The sequence below is a fragment of the Thalassophryne amazonica genome, chromosome 10 (assembly GCF_902500255.1).
Source record: "Thalassophryne amazonica chromosome 10, fThaAma1.1, whole genome shotgun sequence".
NCBI lineage: Eukaryota > Metazoa > Chordata > Actinopteri > Batrachoidiformes > Batrachoididae > Thalassophryne > Thalassophryne amazonica.
The window spans coordinates 100,866,002-100,892,427 of record NC_047112.1 but is presented as its reverse complement, the minus strand read 5'-3'; the positions used below and the strand labels follow the sequence as shown (position 1 = coordinate 100,892,427).

The 26,426-nt window shown below is 41.9% G+C and overlaps 1 protein-coding gene across 1 annotated transcript in view; it reads left to right on the top strand.

The window, feature by feature from the left end:
• LOC117519298 (gamma-aminobutyric acid receptor subunit gamma-3) overlaps positions 1 to 26,426 on the top strand; it is a 281,204-nt gene that overhangs the window by 209,859 nt on the left and 44,919 nt on the right. Inside the window, exon 5 of the mRNA XM_034180629.1 lies at positions 5,838 to 5,920. Coding sequence (XP_034036520.1) covers positions 5,838 to 5,920 — 83 coding nt within the window. The remainder of the gene's footprint in view (positions 1 to 5,837; positions 5,921 to 26,426) is intronic.

The following is a 26,426-nucleotide window of genomic DNA, read 5'->3' as shown; positions in this document are numbered from 1 at the left end:
GACTCTGTTAGGTTGACCTCTTGATTCAATAGGCACCGTGTTGTGGCACAAGTGTCTAATGTGCTTGCTGTCAAAACAGAAGGTTTACAGTTCAAAACCACCTGTACCCATTCTTCATGTAAAGTGGAGTTGTCTCAGGAAGGGCATCCGGCATAAAGCTCATGTCAACTAAACACGAGTTCCACTGCAACATAAGCAATAAAAAAGAGGGATAAGCCAACAGAAATTACTTTGAAATGAGCACCTGAAATGTCACAATGCAACATTTCCTGAATGTAATTTGACAACATCCTTACATTATACAGTAACAGTGGTTGGGATCACATAAATATGTTTTGTCAAAATGTTCTTCTGCAGTGTTTTTAAAATGTAAAGGCAACTTTGAAACAATGTTGTGGCAACATCAGATTCTTAGTCAGGAAGGCTCTGAATGAAGTCTCAACATGTCAGATCGTGACAGGAGAGGCCAGTGCTGTGTTCCACTGTAAGTAGGACAATGGGAGATCTTCAAGTTGCCGCTAGAGCAGCACCTATGCGCATGCGCAGTGATGTCACAACTCTATTCAGTTAGGTAGATGTGGGTTCATTCAACAACAAGAACTGTCAAGAAACTTTCTGGTTGCTGTTTGGAGTTGTGTGGAGGTGCGTCATAACAACCGGGTGTGACTATTGACCTGGTGGGCAGGTCAGTAGTCATTGTATGATGTATAACATCGTGTGTTATACATCATACAGATAAAGTGAGGAATCTTGGGGTAGTTTTTGATCCTATGTTGTCTTTGACCTCCACATTAGAGACATTACGAGGACTTTCTTCCATTTGCAAAATATAGCGAAGATTCATCCCATCCTGTCTGTGGCTGATGCTGAGACCTTGATTCATGCATTTATCTCTTCTAGATTGGTCTATTGCAATGTTCTATTTTCTGGTTTACCGCACTCCAGGATTAGGGGTCTTCAACTGGTTCAAAATGCTGCTGCCAGACTTGTGACACAAAGCAGAAGGTTTGGCCACATTACGCTCGTGTTGGCGTCTCTGCACTGGCTTCCAGTCGCTGCAAGATCAGATTTGAAGGCACAGTTATTAGTTTATAAGATTGTTCATGGACTTGCACCTCCCTATCTGGTTGATGGTAAGCCCCTATGTACCAGCTCGGGCCCTGTGTTCACAGGGTGCAGGACTTTTATGTGTTCCCAGGGTGAATAAAAAGTCTGCCGGTCACAGAGCTTTTTCCTACCGTGCCCTAGCTCTGTGGAACGATCTCCCAGCACACATACGGCCGTCGGATACTTTGGAGACTTTTAAATCACATTTAAAGGCTTATTTGTTTTCCTTGTTTTATTATTAGTGTTACGATGTGTTTTTATTCTTGTATTCTTTTATGATTTGGTCTTTTTATTGTGTTTTTTAAATTTTGAATTCAGTTTTTTCTGTTTTTATTATGCTGTGTGAAGCACCTTGAGACAATCTCATTTTGAATTGGTGCTATATAAATTAATACATTTGAATTTTGAATTTGGGTGGGCACCCACAGTAGAAGTTCGCTATTCGCCCGGCTGCTGTCTCTCTCTGGCCAGTGTGAGGGGTTCAGCACTCTCCTCACAGCGGGACCACGCTGATGAACAGCCTCTGAAAGAAGCTCCTGAGCAGACATCTGTCACTCTTCTGTTTTCTCCTCAGACTGTGTCACTTTTTCATTTTCGGGTTTTTGGAAAACACAAAACGCTTCACAAACAAACAAACTGGCCCATAACAACCGATCGGTTAGCCACGAGGCGTCATAACAAGCTGTTGTTTCTAATGATGCCAAACACGTGAGCAAGAAGCACACTAACCGGAAGTCTCGGCAGTGCAACATGAAAATTGTCCATTGTTATAAAATAGCTACAAAAGGTCATGGCATCAACAGTGTCGGTAGAACTGGGGGAATCATGGTGCACAAGGTCAACCCTGTGTTCAAGAGCTCCAAGGCCTGAGCATTGCCTGTCACTGACAAACCTCAACAGTGTAGCCTTTATGTGAACACAACACAAACCTCACATGAGCCTGAAGATCCTGATGGCTGTGATCTTTTGTACTTCCTGTGGAGAATGATTTAACCTATGCAGCAGTGCCACTCAGGCACTAGTTACTTTCACAGCCAAGACTGGTACCCATATACAGCTGGGTGGGGCTGGGAGAATACACAAACAGATTCTGACCAGGAATCAAACCCACGTCTTCATTTTGGGAGATCAGCTGTTATGTGTCGGACGCAGCTCGGAGAACCGACCAGCGTTTGAAGGACCCAGTATGAAATAAGCAGAGCACGGTACAAAGGCTAACTGAATTTAATACATAACAGTGATGTGATACAAAACAACAAAAGAGTGTGCGGTCTGGCGTGGTGGTGATACGGTGCGCTCCCAGCAGCACTAATGGTCCGGAGCCAGAAGCCGTTCGGACCCAAGGACCCCGCCGACACCCCCCAGGTGGCCGCAACAAACCGAGTCTCAGGAAGTGTGCTGACGAGCGTGAGACCTCACCCCCTCCTCTTTCACAGACCGTGCATCAAACCCTGGACGTTCTCTGCATCCACTGATGATGAGATGGCTCCCGAGACGACGATCTCACCCGTCTGGTCACAAGGTCGAGTCTCTGGCAAATACACACTGTATACTCCAGTCTTAAATGCCACCATGTTCCAATCCATATAGATGCACCACAGCTGTGAGTCCTGACGAGCCGCAGGTGATCAGGGTGAGGTCCTGATAACCTCAGCAACACAGCCACTCAGTCCCAAATGCAAGCCACCTGGAAGGAAAAACAAAAGACAGAAACAAAAAGGCAGCCAGGCCCCCCAGCCATACAACAGTACCCCACCCTCACGGGAAGCCTCCCGGCGACCACACAAACCTGGCCCAGGAGAAACACCCCCCTCCAGGGACCATGGCTGGAAACCGCATCTGCATTCATCTTCCAACAGAATGGTTGATGTCCTCTCCTCTGGCTGCATCCTTGCCTTTGTTTCAGTCAGTCACTTAGCACAGGTGTGGCCAGGAGTTCTTAAACCTGTGCGGTCAGCCTTTATCCAACCATGTTCGGTCTTTAGTCATAAAACAAAAAAGACAAACACAAACAACCAAAACACCCCCCCTCCCCAGGGGACCGTCCCATCAAACCCCGGGAAGAGGAGAAAAGACAAACCCCAAACTTAAGCTTACAAATAAAAGTGCTTAACCCCCCCCCCCCCCCCAAACGACATGTAGGGACCAACACCCCCCAGAGGACTTCCCGCCAGCTCCAGGAGTAATAACCACAGCCGAGGTCCCTCTGGGATCCAACGTCACCCACGGGGACTCCCAGCGCCTCCCAGAGGACCACTCGTCAACCCCAGGAGACGCCTCCCCTCATGACCAACGGACCCAGCCCCGGCCGTCTATGGCTAGATGGACCCACAGCCCTTTCCCCCCCAGAGGACACCACAGTCAAACCCTGAGGGCGGAAACTGGGGGGAAAAACAAGAAGAGAGAAAAAAAAAAAACATACAAACAAAACAACCCCACCCCCTTGGCGCAGTGGAAACTGGAAGCACGTCCAGTGTCACCAACCGTGATTATACCCCAGAAGCCAACCGGGAGAAGTGGAACAGCGGTTATGGCAAACGGCACAAAACGGTGCCACTCCTCCGACTTCTACACCAGCCACTAGCTGCGGGTATATCCCACTGCCCCAAACCTCAGCCACGCCGATGGCAGACGGCCAAAGGCGTGCTGAAGCCGGAGGTGGAACAGGGAATCAAACCCCCCCCCCCCCAGGTGCAGAGGTTACCCGGGAAACGCCCAGTATAACCAAACTGCACCCCTCCAGCAACGCCGACACTACGGCTCACCCGGCTGGAGTCAGAGGAGAAGAGAGGGCATAACAAAAACAAACAAAAAAAAAGAAAAAAAAAACCCAAGTACCACCCCATCACCCCCCAGGGGACCGTCCCATCAAACCCTGGGGAGGTGAAACAAAAAGAAATAAAAAGAAAGACTAACAGACCAACATACAGTTGTTTGGGTCCTTTTTTTTTTTTTTTTTTTTCTTCTTAGACAGGCTGCAGGGTCACAACCCCAGACACAAACAGTGGGAAAAAAAATAAATAAATCCCACACAAAAACCAACTCAAAAAACACCCACACGAAATGAACTAACACAAAACAAATCAGTGACGTATACCGTTAAGCTCAAACAAATCGAACACACCTGTTCTAACTTAAGAGCTTAACGGTAATGTGACTAAGTCACCAAAAGAGGGAGCCAAAGTGCTAAAAATGAAAAAAACCCCTTTGGTGACAGAAAACAAACGAGCTGCATCTCCGTGCGCAGCTGTGTGCAACACACAACCAAAATGTGCTCAACTAAATAACGCCGGAGCTGATACAACAGACGCAGTAGTTATCTTTATCCGGGGAAACGGGGCTACAACTGTAACACAGGAAGCTCAGCGACCCGTGCCACAGAGCTCCGCCGTGCGCGTGCACCCATTACAGACACACTCTTGCAGCTCCCGTTTAAACCTCTTATCCGGTCGGAGCGTGACGTGAAGCCGTCACCAGTCACACTCCACCACGACCCATGGATAAGGCACAACACAGGAACACAGCTGCAAGAGAGCACAAATCAGTATTCAGCAATGGGTCTCAAACACGCACCATCCGGGCGGAGAGCACCCGCAACTGATCCGGATAACTACTGAACGTCTGCTGCCGCCTTCCCGGCGCGTTACCGTCTCTGCTACCGCTGGGTCCGTGATGTTTGGCCAGAGACTACTGTTATGTGTCGGACGCAGCTCGGAGAACCGACCAGCGTTTGAAGGACCCAGTATGAAATAAGCAGAGCACGGTACAAAGGCTAACTGAATTTAATACATAACAGTGATGTGATACAAAACAACAAAAGAGTGTGCGGTCTGGCGTGGTGGTGATACGGTGCGCTCCCAGCAACGCTAACGGTCCGGAGCCAGAAGCCGTTCGGACCCAAGGACCCCGCCGACACCCCCCAGGTGGCCGCAACAAACCGAGTCTCAGGAAGTGTGCTGACGAGCGTGAGACCTCATCCCCTCCTCTTTCACAGACCGTGCATCAAACCCTGGACGTTCTCTGCATCCACTGATGATGAGATGGCTCCCGAGACGACGATCTCACCCGTCTGGTCACAAGGTCGAGTCTCTGGCAAATACACACTGTATACTCCAGTCTTAAATGCCACCATGTTCCAATCCATATAGATGCACCACAGCTGTGAGTCCTGACGAGCCGCAGGTGATCAGGGTGAGGTCCTGATAACCTCAGCAACACAGCCACTCAGTCCCAAATGCAAGCCACCTGGAAAGAAAAACAAAAGACAGAAACAAAAAGGCAGCCAGGCCCCCCAGCCATACAACATCAGCTCCTTATTCCACAGAACTGCCTGCTCCACAATGTTTTCCATTGTGCTCTGGAACACAAAAAAATGGCCATGTGAACTTGAAGCATGATTTCACAAAAATTGTAACTTTGGAAAATCACAGTCTCTCATATTGGTGAAGAATACACCAATATATTGTGTTATATACCAATATATAGTGTTATATTGGTGATATAACACTGACTGTGCTTGTGGTCCTTTCTGGCCTCATCAGAGCAGTGTGAAGAGACGGGAAACACAGGAGACAAGATGAAGTAAAGGTCACACAGTTGTCGAGTCGGATATGTAACTGAAGATCACAGCTATTTGCAGTACATTGTTGGCATTTATGTGTCACTACCTGTAATGACAGTACTAATGAAGAGGTCTTTCTTATCAAGCGATTGTGTTGTTTTCTTTGCAGAATGACAATAAATGCAGAATGCCAACTGCAGCTACACAACTTTCCGATGGACACACATTCCTGCCCACTCATCTTCTCCAGTTGTGAGTAATCTCACACTCCCTCTCATTCACACACGTATTTTGTCTTGTTCTAAATGACTGTCGTTCCACTTGTTTGCAGACCATCATCATCATCATCAGGTCGTCTTCAACAATCATTATCCGTCAGCCTCATTGCCTCTCAGAATAGATTACAGTTGCATGCGTGAGTTTGGGTACAGCCCAGGCAACAGAGTGAGTGAGTGAGTGAGTGAGTGAGTGAGTGAGTGAGTGAGTGAGTGAGTGAGTGAGTGAGTGAGTGAGTGAGTGAGTGAGTGAGTGAGTGAGTGAGTGAGTGAGTGAGTGAGTAGTTGGGGGTTGCTGTGGGGGGTCACAGAGCTGAAGCCTATAATTTTTTGAGTTATCTGGGTGTCTTGGTGGCTTTCTTCATTTGTCTCCTTCCAGCATGGGCACTCAATTTTTGACAACTGCCTTCTCTCTCTCTCTCTCTCTCTCTCTCTCTCTCTCTCTCTCTCTCTCTCTCTCTCTCTCTCTCTCTCTCTCTCTCTCTCTCTGTGTGTGTCTGTGTGTGTTCATGTATGTTCATGGTTTTTTGCATTTTCCGTGTCGTCACGTTTTTTTGAATTATGAGGGTTACGTAGGGTTTTAAAACTGGTAAAATGTTTACACATTGCACACACATTCACACTGGACATTTGTACAACAAAGTCTTTCAAGATACAATGTAGTCCAGTGCTCTTACAAATTTGACAGGAACAAACTGCAACAGAAGCTTAAGGGATATTTATGATCTTTTGGGTGTCTACAATGGCCCCCAAAAGTCCCATGAGATAAATATTAAATTAAGGATTTCATGACTGAAACCATTTTATCCTTTTTTTTTTTCTTTTTTTTTTTGGTCCGGAAAGGCTGTTTGTAGACCAGTTTTGGTATTTTTATGTTCCTGTGACTGCGTTTTGTACACATATCATCATGATCTGATGCACAAGTACTAGCGTGTTGCCCATGGGGATCCACTGGTTCTAGATTGGGTAGTGTTTATAAAATAGGTAGCTGACATTTTTCAAGGGTGATAATAAATTATGCACAGTTTCTATAATATGTTGGAATGGCGTGTGAGTCCAGAATGTTTTAGAACCTTAGACCTCAACAATTTTTAGAAGAACTCAACCCTTTTATTTACTGTTACTTGTGTATTTTTTATGTTAATTTACTGCCTTCATGTATTTATAAATTGTTTAGGTTCTTGTTATCATATACACAATATTATTATTAAATAGACCACAATGGAAGTACGTGTTTTCACTGTCTTGTGTCATCCATGTATTTTGAATGCATTTACAATTATATTATGTACTTACATTGAACTTACTAAATAAAATCATGCACGCACAGATACACATACACAGACAACTTCGCTTTTAATGTATAGATGATTTACCACTTTTGAGTCCAGAATGTTTTGGCAGTGTTCATCCTTGACCCAAAATACATAAGCATTCCAAAATGGAAAATGTCTTGTCGATGGCTGTCAGAGTGTTTTGGATCTTTGGTCTTTCGGATGTGCGCCAATTCATACTGTAAGTCCGACGCCACTCTGCGTAATTCCAGCTATGTGTGACCGGAGTATTATGAAACTTCTAACTTGCAAATTTTTTTCAAGACATGTCTGATGTATTCAGTGCTGAATCATCAGATTCAGACCATGCTGCTGCAGCAGGAGAGAAAGCTCTGCTTGTGTTGTATGGACAAAAGGTTTTATGAGAAAAAAGCAGCAAAAGCAACTCAACTCCCATCAGAAGTATTATCGCCTCCCTCAGCAGCTGCAAAGCTGCTTCAGGGCATTTCTTCAAGTTCAAGACTGGAAAGGTTGTACTACCCTAAGGGGCACTGACTGTAGTTGGAAGATGACGAGGGGCTGTCTGCTGCCAGTTTTGACAGATTGACCAGCTGCACCTGAGAGCTGACTGCAAGTGATACACTGTGGCTGCAGTGTTGATTGTAGTACTGCACGTAGTACATGCAGGAAAAACTGTGACTGTTCACCTGCTTGCACCCAGTGCCATGGCACATCCTGCAGCAGTTCTACTGCTGTTGAGGGTGAGGATGGTGGAGATGAATGCTGAGTGTTAAAGATGATTGTCTTATCTGAACTACAGTTTTATTTTGTCTTATTATTTTATCAATCAGCATATCTGCGTGTTGATGTTTTATTATTAATATAATAAATGACAAATGTGGATATTATATCCATTAAAGTATCATGTGATTTCTTTGGGTACAGATTGGTGATGTAGGGTACCCTCACATATATGACCATAAAGAAAATTCTTGGGACTCTTTTTTTGTGTGATTGGCACCATGTTGCAGATTCTAAAAATACCAAGAAATCTTCTCTTGCAATTTGTTCCTATGTTGGCCTCTTTTGGAGCTAAAATTATTGGACTAAATGCTCAGTTGTGTGAAACAGAACTTATAGGGCTTCCCTGTAATTAAAGGAAGAAACTGACCTTGAATCTCAGTGATTTGTGAGATCTGACGAGTGCATATTGTTGGGTTAGGTCATTATATTGATGCCACTTTTTTCCCTACAAATTGTTCAGCCAGAACCCAAAGAAATATCTTGACACTAAAATAAATTCCACACAACTAGAGATATTCTGAGGGAATGAGAGTGTCCTGAGATATCCTATAATGAGCAGACCATGGTCCTTTGTCAGAAAATGGTGGATTGTCCCCTCTGGGTCAGGGAGAGTTACTGCGTGTCGGCGTGTTGTTCATGACTTGGGGTAAGTTGGAGAGTGTAGAAGAAGGAGCTGAGCCACAAGGTGAGACTCTTAAATTACCAGTGGATATGCACTCCTATCCTCACCTATGATCATGAGCTTTGGGTAATGACTGAAAGAATCACAGGTAGAAGATCGTGGATACAAGTGGCAGAAATTATATTCCTCCATCAGGTATCAGGGCTTACACTCTGGGAGGGACTCAGAGTAGAGCCGCTGCTTCTTCACATCAAAAGGAACCAGTTGAGGTGGTGTGGGCACCTGGTGAGGATGCCTCCTGGTGTTCTCTCTTAGGAGGTCTTCTAAGCACATCCAACCAGGAGGAGGCCCCGGGGAAGTCCTAGGACACACCTGAGAGATTATAACTCCCAAATGGATTGGAAACACCTTGAGATCCCCCCAGAACACTTACAGGACTTGGCTGAGGATAGGGAAGTGTGGGGTGAGCTGCTTGCTTTGCTGCCACTATGACCAGGACTGGATAAGCAGTTGAAAATGAATGAATGAATGAATGAATGAATGAAAGTTGCATATTGGTGAAGAAAATTTCTAATCGTATGGCTTTGAGGTGCATATACAGTGGTGGCCACAGAGTTTTTATGGTTCCCAGCAACACCTGAGGCTGATCATGAATTTAATGAGCTGATGACTTAGTTTCCACTGACTGTTAGACTTGCTGCTAGACTTGACCTGATCAAGATTATCCATTGGTAATGAATTCTTCATGTGCAGTTTGCATGTTTGGCCAAACTCCGGTTGATTACAGTGCATCTGTAAACACATTTTAACAGAGTAATTTTAACAGAAAAGCTGTGTAATTTTCATGTCTTTTTTCAGCATCAACCAATCAGAATCACAGGTCATGGGTTGCTTTCTGCAATTTTGCAAAGAGAACACCAGCACAATCCATTGTACTGTAGAAAAGACCAATTTCTTATCTCTTTCTCTCTTTGGCTCACAATAATGAAACACAAGGGAAGAGCATGACACACTCAGGCTTTCACGAAATCTAGTCTCACACTTTCAGTGTCGCCGTTACCTCCAATAATCCACAACTGAAAGGAGTCGCTAACTGAGGCCGAGCGACACGAGGCAGGCGGATTAAAAACTCAGGCTCACAAAGAGAGAAGACACATCTATCTTCTCCTTTAATCACTCAGGAGGACAAACTATATATTCTCTCAAGGTGGGACTGACAACACCCATCACGCTTTGTCAAATCCTTCTGTACTCAGGTCCATAAATATATGGACATTGTCCTATTCTTTTTGTTTGTTTGTTTTTCCAGTTGTCTTACGCAGCATTTTATAATTTAGAGTAAATAATACTCATGAGCTCAAAATGAAGTTTCACTTTTATTTCAGGTTATTTTCACAGAAATTATTTAAATTTTTCTATGAGCTTTCCTCTGAAACCATAGCATGAAGAGGGTGAGACTCACTCACCCACTGTGGGTTGATTCTCATCCACCAGAAAAAGTGGGTGAGAATCAATGACTCACATACTTCATGGCGGGAGGGGCACTGGCCAGCTCTCTCTGGTGGGTTGGGTCCTATCTTATCTTATCCTATCACATATTTGTTCCATCCACCAACTAAACCAGCTGATACTAATTCATTCAACTCTTCGGACAGGTAGATGATCTTATCAGTGAAATCACGTATTTTAGGAGCACTGGGAGAAACAATGGGTGGTTGGACTTTTACTCACTGAAGCTGGGGTTACCCACCTCTGGTTCCCCCTCACCTCATGCTGGGGGCCTGTTTCCCGTATCTCATGCTGAGGGTGATGCTTTGCTTTTACTTGTAGACTTGTTGGGTGAGCCCTCTTCTGGGATGGCTGTTTTGTGCTCGTCTGTCACTTCCCGGTAGTGTATGGCACTACTACCTTTGCAATGCAGGTTCTCTCCCACGTGGACAGTGTGCATTGTGCCATGTGGTGCTTGTTGTGGCTTCAGGTCCTCTGTGTGTCGTGAAGCTTTGCCTGTGGTTTGAGGACAGGAGCATCTCCTCACAATCAGCCACGTTAGGACACGTCTCACTCTACCTATCGCAGCCTGCACATAGACTTAAATTTCTGGTGGTGGCATCATTGATTCTATGAAAGACTATGAACACCCAACAAGTGTTATTGTCTGGAGTTGGTTTTGACTTGTGCCTGGCCTTCTTCTTGGTACTTCTTTTCAGCAGCATGAATCACTTGGTCTTGTGGCATCTAACACATTGAATCTCATGGTTTGGCAGACTTCATGATTTTCAGCAAGGCCTAAAAGTCCAAGACCAGGATGTAAAAGAGCTTGCATGCATCTCTAAAGCGGTTTAGGGTGACTGATTGGTGCTTTTCTCCACACAATAGGTCTTTTGGAACATAACCGTCTTGCATATGGAGAAGGTCACCGAGCCACTGAAGGCACCTTGAGAATTTTAATTTACCCTCACACATCTGCACATATATATCCATGCAATTCACCCGTAGTTAATATGCCCTTTAACCTACATACAACTCTGCATATTTTTTATCATTACTGCTGCTATCCCCATGACCACCTCCTATATTAGGGAGGGGTGTTATTTCAAAAAATTTGGAACTCTATAAATGTTGGCTTGGAATATGGAAATATACACGGAATAAACCATAGCAGGATAAATTGTGGGTCATTTTGGTTCCAAAAACCCATATGGACAGAGCCAGTGAAGACATCGGGTTCAAAAATGGCCAAAAATATCAACGAAAATGTCATATCTTGAGAACCGCTGCACCTAGATTTGAAATTTGGCTCCAAATATTGCTTGATCCCAAGTTTATATTCAACTTCTATAGTAACAATAAGCCTATCTGGTGTTTTTTTTAAGAGTAATTGACAAAAAACCTAATTTCAGTACATATGTTACAATCAATTGTAACAAACAAAATCTATGTAGTTTTATTTCAGGAACATCAGTTGAGTATAATCATCACATGTAAAGAATAACATGGCCACAATGAACTAATTATAAGCAACAGAGTGGTTTTCTACGTCAACAGCATATACAGTAGTGTTCAGAATAATAGTAGTGCTGTGTGACTAAAAAGATTAATCCAGGTTTTGAGTATATTTCTTATTGTTACATGGGAAACAAGGTACCAGTAGATTCAGTAGATTCTCACAAATCCAACAAGACCAAGCATTCATGATATGCACACTCTTAAGGCTATGAAATTGGGCTATTAGTAAAAAAAAGTAGAAAAGGGGGTGTTGAATGAATGAATGAATGAAAACTGTTTATTTCGAACATTTGATACAACAACAATTACAAGATAGATCAGTAAAGACAACAACAAAAAAGTTCCTACTGTGTACCCAACATGTCCGAAAAGGGGTAGGGTGAAGCATCAGCTTATTTATCCCTACCCCTTCTTCCCCACAACCAGTAATATCCTTTGCCACATATACACATAGATTCCTACACACCTAAACCGATATCAATATATATATATACATATATATACACATACACATATACATACACATATATACACATATACATATATACACATATATATACACAAACATAAATATACACCTACACATACCTACTTACATACAAAATACTATATATTTACAAGCCGAAGCAAAAAACAAAAACACCCTAACCCTCATTACCCTTCCTCCTCCCTATACCCAGAAAAAAACATATTTTTGTACCGCTGTTTGAACTGGTTCATGCTTGGACATTGCTTGAGCCCCACTCCCAATCTTTTCCACATCCTCACCCCACAGACAGAAATACAGAAACCTTTTAATGTTGTTCGTGCCCACTGATGCTTTAAATTAAATTTCCCCCTCAGACTGTAATCCCCTGATCTGTTAAAAAACATATTTTTAATATTTGCTGGAAGTAAATTGTTTATTGCTTTATACACAATTTGTACTGTTTGAAAATGAACCAAGTCTGTGAATTTTAAGAATTTGGATTGTAAAAATCGTGGATTTGTATGATCTCTATAGCCACTATTATGAATCATTCTTATAGTTCTTTTCTGCATTACTGATAGTGATTGTGTTGTACCTTTATAAGTATTACCCCATACCTCTGCACAGTACTGTAAATATGGTAAAACCAGTGAGCAGTAAAGAATGCAGAGTGAGTTGTGGTCCAGAATATGTTTCGCTTTGTTTAGAACTGAAATGCTTCTTGACAGTTTACTTTGTATATGTTTTATATGAGTCTTCCAGTTTATCTTATCATCTATTATCACCCCCAGAAACTTATTTTCATGTACCCTTTCAATATCTACCCCCTCGACTTGTAACTGAACCTGTATGTCTGTATTACAATAGCCAAATAACATGTATTTTGTTTTACTTAAGTTTAATGATAATTTGTTTCTGTCAAACCATATTTTCAATTTTCCCATTTCTATACTGATCCTCCTCAGTAACTCCTGCAAATCCCCCCCTGAACAAAAAATGCTTGTGTCATCTGCAAATAATACTAATTTTAATATTTTGGAAACATTGACAATATCATTTATATAAATTAGAAACAGTTTTGGACCCAATACTGACCCCTGTGGGACGCCACAAGCATTGTCCAAGCATGATGATGTATATTCCCCCAACTTCACAAACTGTTTTCTGTTACTTAAGTAGCTTCTCACCCAGTGCAACACCAACCCCCTAATCCCATACTGTTCAAGTTTATTGATTAATATGTCATGATTAATTGTATCAAAAGCCTTTTTAAGGTCTATAAATATTCCAACTGAATGTAATTTGTGGTCTATGGCGTTTGTAATCTCCTCAACTGATTCTATTAATGCAAGTGATGTTGAACTATGTGCTCTGAATCCATATTGACTATCAGTAAGTAATTTATGTTTATTTATGAATTTGTCTAATCTATTATTGAATAACTTTTCTAATAATTTGGAAAATTGTGGAAGCAAAGAAACAGGTCTATAATTTGTGAAGTGGTGTCTGTCCCCAGTCTTATACAGCGGCACAACCTTAGCTATTTTCATTTGATTGGAAAATTTACCGGTTTGAAATGATAAGTTACAGATGTATGTTAATGGTTCTACAATCCATTCAATGACCTGTTTTACCACCACCATATCAATTTCATTTAAATCGGTAGATGTTTTATATTTACAATTATTCACAATGTCTATAATTTCATTTCCATCCACTGCTGTGAGGAACATTGAACAGGGATTTCTTTCTATGAGATTATTATCCCAATCCTCAGGTTGGGAATCGGGAATTTTTTCTGCCAAGCTTGGTCCAATATTTACAAAAAAATTATTAAAACTGTTGACTACCTCATCCTTATTTTCCTTCTTGACATCATTATCAATGAAATACTGAGGGTAACTCTGTTTTTTATTACCATTTTTGATAATGCTATTTAATATATCCCATATTCCTTTAATATTGTTTTTGTTATTATATAATATGTTACTATAATATTCCTTCCTACATACCCGTATAATATTAGTTAATCTATTTTTGTATTTCTTATATCTATTTTCTGCCTCTTTAGTCTTTAGTTTTATGAATTCTCTATACAGTGTATTTTTCTTATTACATGCATTTCGTAACCCTTTCGTCATCCATGGTCGATCTTGGATTTTTTGTTTTCTGTAGTCTTGTTTAATTGGACAATTTTTATCATATAATGATGTAAATATTTGTAAAAAAGTTTCATATGCACTATCAACATCACTTTCACTGTATACCTTTTCCCAGTTTTGCTCCTGTAAATCCTTCTTTAGTGTGTTCATGTTTTCCTCTGTCCGCACTCGCCTGTATTTTATTTTCTCCTCTGGCTGATTCCGCCGATGGTTTCTATTATAAACGATGAAAACTGGTAGATGATCACTAATGTCATTGATTAATAATCCACTCACAGTGTTATTCTCAATATCATTGCTGAATATATTATCAATTAAGGTAGCACTATGGGATGTAATTCTGCTTGGCCTGGTGATTTTTGGATATAAACTCATACTGTACATTATACTGATAAATTCATCTGTTATTTTATGCTTATTTGGATTGAGCAGATCAATATTTAAGTCACCACAAATGAACACAGTTTTTTGATTAGTTTTTGAGAACATTTTTCCCATACAGTCAGTGAATGTTTCAATACTAGATCCTGGTGCTCTATATATACAGCTGACTAATACATTTTTGCTTTTTTCTTCACATATTTCAATAGTTATACATTCTAATAAGTTATCAATCACAGTTGTCATATTGTCTACTATTTTATAATCCATGTTCTTATCCACATACACAGCCACTCCTCCTCCACTCTTATTTTTTCTGTTTACACAATTAAATTCATATCCATCCAGTTCAAAATCCATTCCTTTATCTTCATTGATCCATGTTTCTGATATAGCAATTATGTTAAATATTTTTTTAAACTGACTTAAATATTCTTTAATGTTGTTAAAGTTTGCATATAGACTTCTGCTGTTGAAATGGATTATTGATAATTTGTTATCCGTTTTAATGATCCGATTAAACTGTTCATCTGTATAATAGCAACAACTGTCATTGATATTTGAGAAGAAATTATTGTCCGGGTCTATATCGTGCTCCAAGTCCAGTACATTGTGGTCTGTGTATTTAAATGTTCTCAGTTCTACTTTTCCATGATCAGCAATCCTTTGAGTTATATCCTTCTTGTCTCCAGATGTAGATGAATAGGTAGTAGATGAATAGGTTCCTCTGGTCTGTGTCATGGTGTTGTGATGTGTTTGTGTCCTCATACCTTATTGGTCATATTTGTCCAGATCCTCGCTTTAAGAAACACTATTGTTCATATTTGTCCAGCTCCTCGATGTTCCTTATTGCCATGACTTTTGCTTGTTCTGGTGATCCGTTCAGTTTGATGAATATTTTACAGTTTGAAGTCCATGTGTGCTGGATTTTTCCCTGTTTCTTCAAGAAGCGTGCTTTCCTGGCGATGTCGGCATTCTGTTTGGTGAGATGTTCATTGATGAATACGTTTGTCCCTTTCAGTTTTCTTCCTTGTTTTAACAGTGCTGTTTTGTGTTTTCTGTTGATGAATCTCATGATGACGGTTCGTTTATCACCGTCATTTCTCCGGGGCAGAGGGTGGCACGCTTCAATGTTATTTAAATCCATTTCTATACCTTTAGATAGGAGGAAATCAGCAACCTGTTTTTCCACAGAGCTGACCTCCTGTTCACTGGGCTCCCCTCCGCTCTCATCTGTTACCGCCCGTGCGTAGGACCGTGGTTTGATGTGAAGACCTGTGATGATGACGTCGTTAATTCTGGTGTACTGCTCCAATTCAGCCACTCTATTTTCCAGCTGCACCAGATGCCGGTCTTTCTCGGCATTCTGGAGCCGTAATGCCTTCACCTCCTCCACCAGATCCATAATTGATTTCTGTTGCTGCTTCACAACAGAAATCTCCTCTGATAGAAAGTCCAGAGATTTTTTAATATCGTCACCTTCCTCCGCTGTCAGAACCTTCTTAGGCCCCATGGTCGGCTTATGAGCAGCTTGTCGATCGCCGATGTTAACAGCCTGCGTTGTTTGTCACCGGGATGGATCTGCACTGCGCTGGTGCCGCGCGGCCTCGGTGTTTCCGCGCTGATGGATCCGCAGTGGCTGCACGAGGCCTCGGGGAAGCGGCACTCGTGACGCGCGGCTCTAATGACGCAGCGCGCGGCCTCAGTGAATTCACCACGTTGGGCGGGCCTCGGACGTTGTTGCTGTCCAGTCGCGGGGCTAAGTTGCCGGTTGAGGTGGTATTCCCACTGTCCGGGTTGGCAAACACCGGCGTGTTCACAATAATAGTAGTGTGACAGTCAGTCAGTGAGTTCGTCAGTTTTGTGGAACAAACAGGTGTGAATCAGGTGTCCCCTATATTGTATGTAAGGATGAAGCCAGCACCTGTTGAACATACTTTTCTCTTTGAAAGCCTGAAGAAAATGGGACGTTCAAGACATTGTTCAGAAGAACAGCGTAGTTTGATTAAAAAGTTGATTGGAGAGGGGAAAACGTATACGCAGGTGCAAAAAATTATAGGCTGTTCATCTACAATGACCTCCAATGCTTTAAAATGGACAAAAAAAACGAGAGACTGCTGTGACAGTTAGAAGACGCCTGTGTGAAGCTAATTTATTTGCAAGAATCCCCCACAAAGTCCCTCTGTTAAATAAAAGATGTGCAGAAGAGGTTACAATTTGCCAAAGAACACATCAACTGGCCTAAAGAGACATGGAGGAATATTTTGTGGACTGATGAGTGTTCTTTTTGGGTCCAAGGGCCGCAGACAGTTTGTGAGATGACCCCCAAACTCTGAATTCAAGCCACAGTTCACAGTGAAGCATGGTGGTGCAAGCATCATGATATGGGCATGTTTCTCCTACTATGGTGTTGGGCCTATATATCGCATACCAGGTATCATGGATCAGTTTGGATATGTCAGAATACTTGAAGAGGTCATGTTGCCTTATGCTGAAGAGGACATGCCCTTGAAATGGGTGTTTCAAGAAGACAATGACCCCAAGCACACTAGTAAACAAGCAAAATCTTGGTTCCAAACCAACAAAATTAATGCCTCGCAGATGTGAAGAAATCATGAAAAACTGTGGTTATACATCTAAATACTAGTTTAGTGATTCACAGGATTGCTAAAAAAGCAGTTTGAACATAATAGTTTTGAGTTTGTAGCATCAACAGCAGATGTTACTATTATTGTGAACACCCCCTTTTCTACTTTTTTTTTTTTTACTAACAGCCTAATTTCATAGCCTTAAGAGTGTGCATATCATGAATGCTTGGTCTTGTTGGATTTGTGAGAATCTACTGAATCTACTGGTACCTTGTTTCCCAGGTCTATTAGAAAAGTATCCGACCTTATTATTTTTTTCAAAAACCATATGGATTTGAATCACGTGTGATTACATCAGACATGCTTGAACCCTCGTGGACATGCGAGAGTTTTTTCACGCCTGTTGGTTACGTCATTCGCCTGTGGGCAGTCTTTGAGTGAGGAGTCGTCCACCCGCTCGTCGATTTTTTTTCATTGTTTAGGAATGGCTCAGAGACTGTTGCTTTGTTTGATAAAATTTTTTTCAAAACTGTAAGGCACAACTGAGTGGACACCATTCAATAAATTCAGCTGGTTTTCGGTAAAAATTTTAACGGCTGATGAGAGATTTTGGTCTGGTAGTGTCGCTTTAAGGACGGTCCACGGCGCCTGACGGCGATCTGCGCTTCGAGGCGGCAGCGTCTCGCCGTTTCAAGTTGAAAACTTCCACATTTCAGGCTCTGTTGACGCAGTAAGTCATCAGAGAACAGAGAACTTTCAGAAGAAGTCGGCATGAGGAGTTTATTCGGACATTCCATTGTTAACAGTCATTTTGTAATGAAAGAACGTGCGGGCAGAGTCGCATGTCGGGCTGGACCCGACCGCGGGGGGGTCGCGGCAGGAAAAACACCTCCGTTGGAAATCTTAACGGGCAAGTTGGAACATGCCCAAGCTGTTAAACAATTTCTCAGTTACTCACTTGTTGAAAGCCATTAAAAGCCGCCTGAATTCTACAAATGGTTTTCAACACGGAGGTGTTTTTCCTGTCGCGGCGCACACAGATTTGCCGAGTCGTCACGGAAATGACTCGGCGAATTTGCGCGTACGTCTTTCATTAAAAAAATGTCCTTAAACAGTGGAATGTCCGCATAAATTCCTCATGCCGGCCTCTTCTGAATCTTCTCTGTTCTCTCACGATGTCTTGGGTGAATTAAGCCTTAAATTAGGATGTTTCAACTCGAAACAGGCCGACGACAGCGCCTGGAAGCGCTGCAGGACGTCCCGCTCCGTGGGAAGTCCTTACACCGACAGAAACACCCCATAATCTCTCATCAGCCGTTAAACTTTTCACAGAAAACCAGCTTAATTTCTCGAATAGTGTCCACTCGGATATTCCTCACAGGTCCAGAAAAAATTTTGATAAAGCAACGCGCGCCGTCTCGAGCAGCGTGTGAAACAAAGGAATTCAGCCGAGAGGGCGGGACCACATCTCACTCAAGGCCTGCCCACAGGGAAATGACGTCACCGACACGCGTGAAAAAACTCACGCATGCGCACGAGGGTTCAAGCATGATTGGTGTAATCGCATGTCATTCAAATCCATATAGTTAAAAAAAAAATAAAAGGGTCGGTTTATTATCTAAGAGACCTCGTATACTCAAAACCTGGATTAATCTTTTTAGTCACATAGCACTACTATTGTTCTGAACACTACTGTATACAACACACACGTTACTTGACATTTTCAAACGCTCCGTCCATATGGCTTTTTGGAACCAAATGACCCAAAATTTATCCTGCTATAGTTTATTCCGTGTACATTTCCATATTCCATGCAAACATTTATAGATTTCCAATTTTTTTTAAATAACACCCCTCCCTACCTATATCAACCATGCTTTTGTTTTCATTTCCTCTCATCATTTTTGCTGGAATTCCTTTGATTGACACAAACACAGTTTTCAGTTTTTGTTGATGTCACTGTCACAGTTTTCTGGGTATTCCCAGATTTCTTTCTTTTTTTTTTGGTTGGCTCTCACTGCGGTATTGTATCACTTCCTGTTCCGGAGCACAGCGGTGTTTTTCTGTATCTGTTAGCTGTTTAATCTGCGCAGTTAGATTGATCTAGTTATCTAGATTACGATTTGTTTCCCAGTGTAATCTTTACGTGCCTTAACTAAAGCACTCCTTCTGCTGAATCACCTCTAAATTATTTACACATTATTCACTTTGCGTGTTTTTAGGAATCCGCTAGCTTAGCGCAGCTACTAGCTCTTAGCCGATTTAGCATGGCGGCTTCTCCTGTCTCTCCCGCACTTTTCTGCTCTGGGTGTGAAATGTTTAGTTATTACTCGGCCTCCTTTAGCAGTAACGGTACTTGTAATAAGTGTAGCTTATTCGTAGCTTTGGAGGCCAGGCTGGGCGAATTGGAGACTCGGCTCCGCACCGTGGAAAATTCTACAGCTAGCCAGGCCCCTGTAGTCGGTGCGGACCAAGGTAGCTTAGCCGCCGTTAGTTACCCCCTGGCAGATCCCGAGCAGCCGGGAAAGCAGGCTGACTGGGTGACTGTGAGGAGGAAGCGTAGTCCTAAACAGAAGCCCCGTGTACACCGCCAACCCGTTCACATCTCTAACCATTTTTCCCCACTCGACGACACACCCGCCGAGGATCAAACTCTGGTTATTGGCGACTCTGTTTTGCGAAATGTGAAGTTAGCGACACCAGCAACCATAGTCAATTGTCTTCCGGGGGCCAGAGCAGGCGACATTGAAGGAAATTTGAAACTGCTGGCTAAGGCTAAGCGTAAATTTGGTAAGATTGTAATTCACGTCGGCAGTAATAACACCCGGTTACGCCAATCGGAGGTCACTAAAATTAACATTAAATAGGTGTGTAACTTTGCAAAAACAATGTCGGACTCTGTGGTTTTCTCTGGGCCCCTCCCCAATCAGACCGGGAGTGACATGTTTAGCCGCATGTTCTCCTTGAATTGCTGGCTGTCTGAGTGGTGTCCAAAAAATGAGGTGGGCTTCATAGATAATTGGCAAAGCTTCTGGGGAAAACCTGGTCTTGTTAGGAGAGACGGCATCCATCCCACTTTGGATGGAGCAGCTCTCATTTCTAGAAATCTGGCCAATTTTCTTAAATCCTCCAAACCGTGACTATCCAGGGTTGGGACCAGGAAGCAGAGTTGTAGTCTTACACACCTCTCTGCAGCTTCTCTCCCCCTGCCATCCCCTCATTACCCCATCCCCGTAGAGACGGTGCCTGCTCCCAGACTACCAATAACCAGCAAAAATCTATTTAAGCATAAAAATTCAAAAAGAAAAAATAATATAGCACCTTCAACTGCACCACAGACTAAAACAGTTAAATGTGGTCTATTAAACATTAGGTCTCTCTCTTCTAAGTCTCTGTTGGTAAATGATATAATAATTGATCAACATATTGATTTATTCTGCCTTACAGAAACCTGGTTACAGCAGTGTGAATATGTTAGTTTAAATGAGTCAACACCCCCGAGTCACACTAACTGTCAGAATGCTCGTAGCACGGGCCGGGGCGGAGGATTAGCAGCAATCTTCCATTCCAGCTTATTAATTAATCAAAAACCCAGACAGAGCTTTAATTCATTTGAAAGCTTGACTCTTAGTCTTGTCCATCCAAATTGGAAGTCCCAAAAACCAGTTTTATTTGTTATTATCTATCGTTCACCTGGTTGTTACTGTGAGTTTCTCTGTGAATTTTCAGACCTTTTGTCTGACTTAGTGCTTAGCTCAGATAAGATAATTATAGTGGGCGATTTTAACATCCACACAGATGCTGAGAATGACAGCCTCAACACTGCATTTAATCTATTATTAGACTCTATTGGCTTTGCTCAAAAAGTAAATGAGTCCACCCACCACTTTAATCATATCTTAGATCTTGTTCTGACTTATGGTATGGAAATAGAAGACTTAACAGTATTCCCTGAAAACTCCCTTCTGTCTGATCATTTCTTAATAACATTTACATTTACTCTGATGGACTACCCAGCAGTGGGGAATAAGTTTCATTACACTAGAAGTCTTTCAGAAAGCGCTGTAACTAGGTTTAAGGATATGATTCCTTCTTTATGTTCTCTAATGCCATATACCAACACAGTGCAGAGTAGCTACCTAAACTCTGTAAGTGAGATAGAGTATCTCGTCAATAGTTTTACATCCTCATTGAAGACAACTTTGGAAGCTGTAGCTCCTCTAAAAAAGAGAGCTTTAAATCAGAAGTGCCTGACTCCGTGGTATAACTCACAAACTCGTAGCTTAAAGCAGATAACCCGTAAGTTGGAGAGGAAATGGCGTCTCACTAATTTAGAAGATCCTCACTTAGCCTGGAAAAAGAGTCTGTTGCTCTATAAAAAAAGCCCTCCGTAAAGCTAGGACATCTTTCTACTCATCACTAATTGAAGAAAATAAGAACAACCCCAGGTTTCTTTTCAGCACTGTAGCCAGGCTGACAAAGAGTCAGAGCTCTATTGAGCTGAGTATTCCATTAACTTTAACTAGTAATGACTTCATGACTTTCTTTGCTAACAAAATTTTAACTATTAGAGAAAAAATTACTCATAACCATCCCAAAGACGTATCGTTATCTTTGGCTGCTTTCAGTGATGCCGGTATTTGGTTAGACTCTTTCTCTCAGATTGTTCTGAGTTATTTTCATTAGTTACTTCATCCAAACCATCAACATGTTTATTAGACCCCATTCCTACCAGGCTGCTCAAGGAAGCCCTACCATTATTTAATGCTTCGATCTTAAATATGATCAATCTATCTTTGTTAGTTGGCTATGTACCACAGGCTTTTAAGGTGGCAGTAATTAAACCATTACTTAAAAAGCCATCACTTGACCCAGCTATCTTAGCTAATTATAGGCCAATCTCCAACCTTCCTTTTCTCTCAAAAATTCTTGAAAGGGTAGTTGTAAAACAGCTAACTGATCATCTGCAGAGGAATGGTCTATTTGAAGAGTTTCAGTCAGGTTTTAGAATTCATCATAGTACAGAAACAGCATTAGTGAAGGTTACAAATGATCTTCTTATGGCCTCGGACAGTGGACTCATCTCTGTGCTTGTTCTGTTAGACCTCAGTGCTGCTTTTGATACTGTTGACCATAAAATTTTATTACAGAGATTAGAGCATGCCATAGGTATTAAAGGCACTGCGCTGCGGTGGTTTGAATCATATTTGTCTAATAGATTACAATTTGTTCATGTAAATGGGGAATCTTCTTCACAGACTAAAGTTAATTATGGAGTTCCACAAGGTTTCTCCACAATTGTATTCACTTTATACATGCTTCCCTTAGGCAGTATTATTAGACGGTATTGCTTAAATTTTCATTGTTACGCAGATGATACCCAGCTTTATCTATCCATGAAGCCAGAGGACACACACCAATTAGCTAAACTGCAGGATTGTCTTATAGACATAAAGACATGGATGACCTCTAATTTCCTGCTTTTAAACTCAGATAAAACTGAAGTTATTGTACTTGGCCCCACAAATCTTAGAAACATGGTGTCTAACCAGATCCTTACTCTGGATGGCATTACCCTGACCTCTAGTAATACTGTGAGAAATCTTGGAGTCATTTTTGATCAGGATATGTCATTCAAAGCGCATATTAAACAAATATGTAGGACTGCTTTTTTGCATTTACGCAATATCTCTAAAATCAGAAAGGTCTTGTCTCAGAGTGATGCTGAAAAACTAATTCATGCATTTATTTCCTCTAGGCTGGACTATTGTAATTCATTATTATCAGGTTGTCCTAAAAGTTCCCTAAAAAGCCTTCAGTTAATTCAAAATGCTGCAGCTAGAGTACTGACGGGGACTAGAAGGAGAGAGCATATCTCACCCATATTGGCCTCTCTTCATTGGCTTCCTGTTAATTCTAGAATAGAATTTAAAATTCTTCTTCTTACTTATAAGGTTTTGAATAATCAGGTCCCATCTTATCTTAGGGACCTCGTAGTACCATATCACCCCAATAGAGTGCTTCGCTCTCAGACTGCAGGCTTACTTGTAGTTCCTAGGGTTTGTAAGAGTAGAATGGGAGGCAGAGCCTTCAGCTTTCAGGCTCCTCTCCTGTGGAACCAGCTCCCAATTCAGATCAGGGAGACAGACACCCTCTCTACTTTTATCCCTTAGTTATGCTGCTATAGACGTAGACTGCTGGGGGGTTCCCATGATGCACTGTTTCTTTCTCTTTTTGCTCTGTATGCACCACTCTACATTTAATCATTAGTGATCGATCTCTGCTCCCCTCCACAGCATGTCTTTTTCCTGGTTCTCTCCCTCAGCCCCAACCAGTCCCAGCAGAAGACTGCCCCTCCCTGAGCCTGGTTCTGCTGGAGGTTTCTTCCTGTTAAAAGGGAGTTTTTCCTTCCCACTGTAGCCAAGTGCTTGCTCACAGAGGGTCGTTTTGACCGTTGGGGTTTTACATAATTATTGTATGGCCTTGCCTTACAATATAAAGCGCCTTGGGGCAACTGTTTGTTGTGATTTGGCGCTATATAAAAAAATTGATTGATTGATTGATTGATGTGTTTTTCCAGAAAATAAAAGTTGACATAAATGTGATTTTTTTTGTCATGGTGACTTGTTTTTAAAGTGATAACTGAGTTAATTTCAGTGCAGCCGCAGTGAAATTACACTGAGTGGAGTTAAAGCAGCTGTGCGTGCACGTCATTCAGTCATAAACACAGCTGCATGGATTTCCTCAAAATGGTAAATGGACTGCATTTATGTATGTAGTGCTTTCATGGTCAAAGTGCTTTACATTGATGCCTCACATTCACACACTCACACACCTGCCATATAAGTCACTCAATACTCATGGGGAGCAACTTTATGATTAAGGACCTTGCCTAAAGCACCTTAGTGATTTTCCAGTGCGATGAAGAATTGAACAGAGTATCCTCTGGTCACATGTCCACTGCTTTTACCCCATCAAAAGCTGCACTGATGAATCCGCTGCGCAGACTGTTGACAAATAGATAAAAACTCTGATCAAATCCAAATAAAATCAGCCCAAAAAAGATGATTTTTAATTAGTTTGTTAAACTTAATTCAGACGCTTCATCTCGCTTCATCTGCAAGGTGCAGCAAGGAGCCAGTGTTTGATCAGCACACAGCACCTTGTATTTAAAAAAAAAATAAAAAAATACACAAACACACTACTTCACTTTCAAGATGTAGTAAGTCTCTTTTAGATCATCAGTGTGTGTCTGTTTTGCTGTTTGCTAGCACTGGCTCACGGAGCTGGTACCAGTGGGATTTTTGTCCTTTAGAGGAACCTCCTGTGCTGTTTTGTTTAACCAAACTTAAATCACTCCAAGATCAGTCAGTATGATATATGACGTGCTGCACTGATTTTACTGACATAAAGTTGAGTACTTGAATTACAAATGGACATGATGAAGCATGTCATCTGTCTGAATGTTTTACAGTGGGGCAAAAAAGTATTTAATCAGTCCCTGATTGTGCAAGTTCTTCTACTTAGAAAGATGAGAGAGGTCTGTAATTTTCATCATAGGTACACTTCAACTATGAGAAACAAACTGATAAAGAAAAAAATCCAGAAAATCACATTGTAGGATGATTAAAGATTTTATTTGTAAATTATGGTGGAAAATAAGTATTTGGTCTATAATAAAAGTTCAACTCAATACTTTGTAACATAATCGTTGTTGCAATGACAGAGGTCAAACGTTTCCTGTAAGTCTTCACCAGGTTTGCACACACTGTAGCTGGTATTTTGGCCCATTCCTCCATGCAGATCTCCTCTAGAGCAGTGATGTTTTGGAGCTGTTGCTGGTCAACATGGGCTTTTAACTCCCTCAACATTTTTCTATGGGGTTGAGGTCTGGAGACTGGCTCGGCCACTCCAGGACCTTGAAATGCTTTTTACGGAGCCACTCCTCCGTTGCCCGAGTGGTGTGTTTTGGATCATTGTCATGCTGGAAGACCCAGCCACGTTGCATCTTGAATGCTCTCACTGATGGAAGGAGGTTTTGGCTTAAAATCTCACGATACATGGCCACATTCATTCTTCCATTAACACGGATCAGTCGACCTGTCCCCTTTGCAGAAAAACAGCCCCAAAGCATGATGTTTCCACCCCCATGCTTCACAGTAGGTATGGTGTTCTTGAGATGCAACTCAGCATTCTTCTTCCTCCAAACACGATGATTTGAGTTTTTACCAAAATTTTCTATTTTGGTTTCATCTGACCACATGATGATATTCTCCCAATCCTCTTCTGGATCATCCATATGCTCTCTGATAAACGTCAGATGGACCTGGACATGTAATGGCTTAAGCAGGGGGACACGCCTGGCACTGCAGGATTTGAGTTCCTCTCTACGTAGTGTGCAGCCTTTGTTACTTTGGTCCCAGCTCTCTGCAGGTCATTCATCAGGTCCCTCCGTGTAGTTCTGGGATTTTTGTTCACCGTTCTCATGATCATTTTGACCTCACGGGATGACATCTTGCGTGGAGCCCCAGATGGAGGGAGATTATCAGTGGTCTTGTATGTCTTCCATTTTCTTACAATTGCTCCCACAGTTGATTTATTCACACCAACCTGCTTGACTATTATAGATTCACTCTTCCCAGTCTGGTGAACATCTACAGTTTTCTTCCTGGTGTCCTTTGACAGCTCTTTGGTCTTGGCCATGGTTGAGTTTGGCGTTTGACTGCTTGAGGCTGTGGACAGGTGTCTTTTATACAGATAACGAGTTCCAACAGATGCCATTAATACAGGCAACAGGTGGAGGACTTCTTAAAGAACTTCTTAAAGAAGTTACAGGTCTGTGAGAGCCAGAAATCTTGCTTGTTTGTGGGTGACCAAATACTTATTTTCCACTACACTTTACAAATAAATTCTTTAAAAATCCTACAATGTGATTTCCTGGATTTTGTTTTTCACATTTTGTCTGTCATAGTTGAAGTGTACCTATGATGAAAATTACAGACCTCTCTCATCTTTCTAAGTAGGAGAACTTGTACAATCAGGGACTGACTAAATAATTTTTTCCCCACTGTATATCACATACAAAATATACACACAGATGACATGCTTCATCATGAAAAAAGAAGGAAAGTGTTTCTGTCATGATTTCCCCATATCTGGGCTCATGTTATGTTTTGT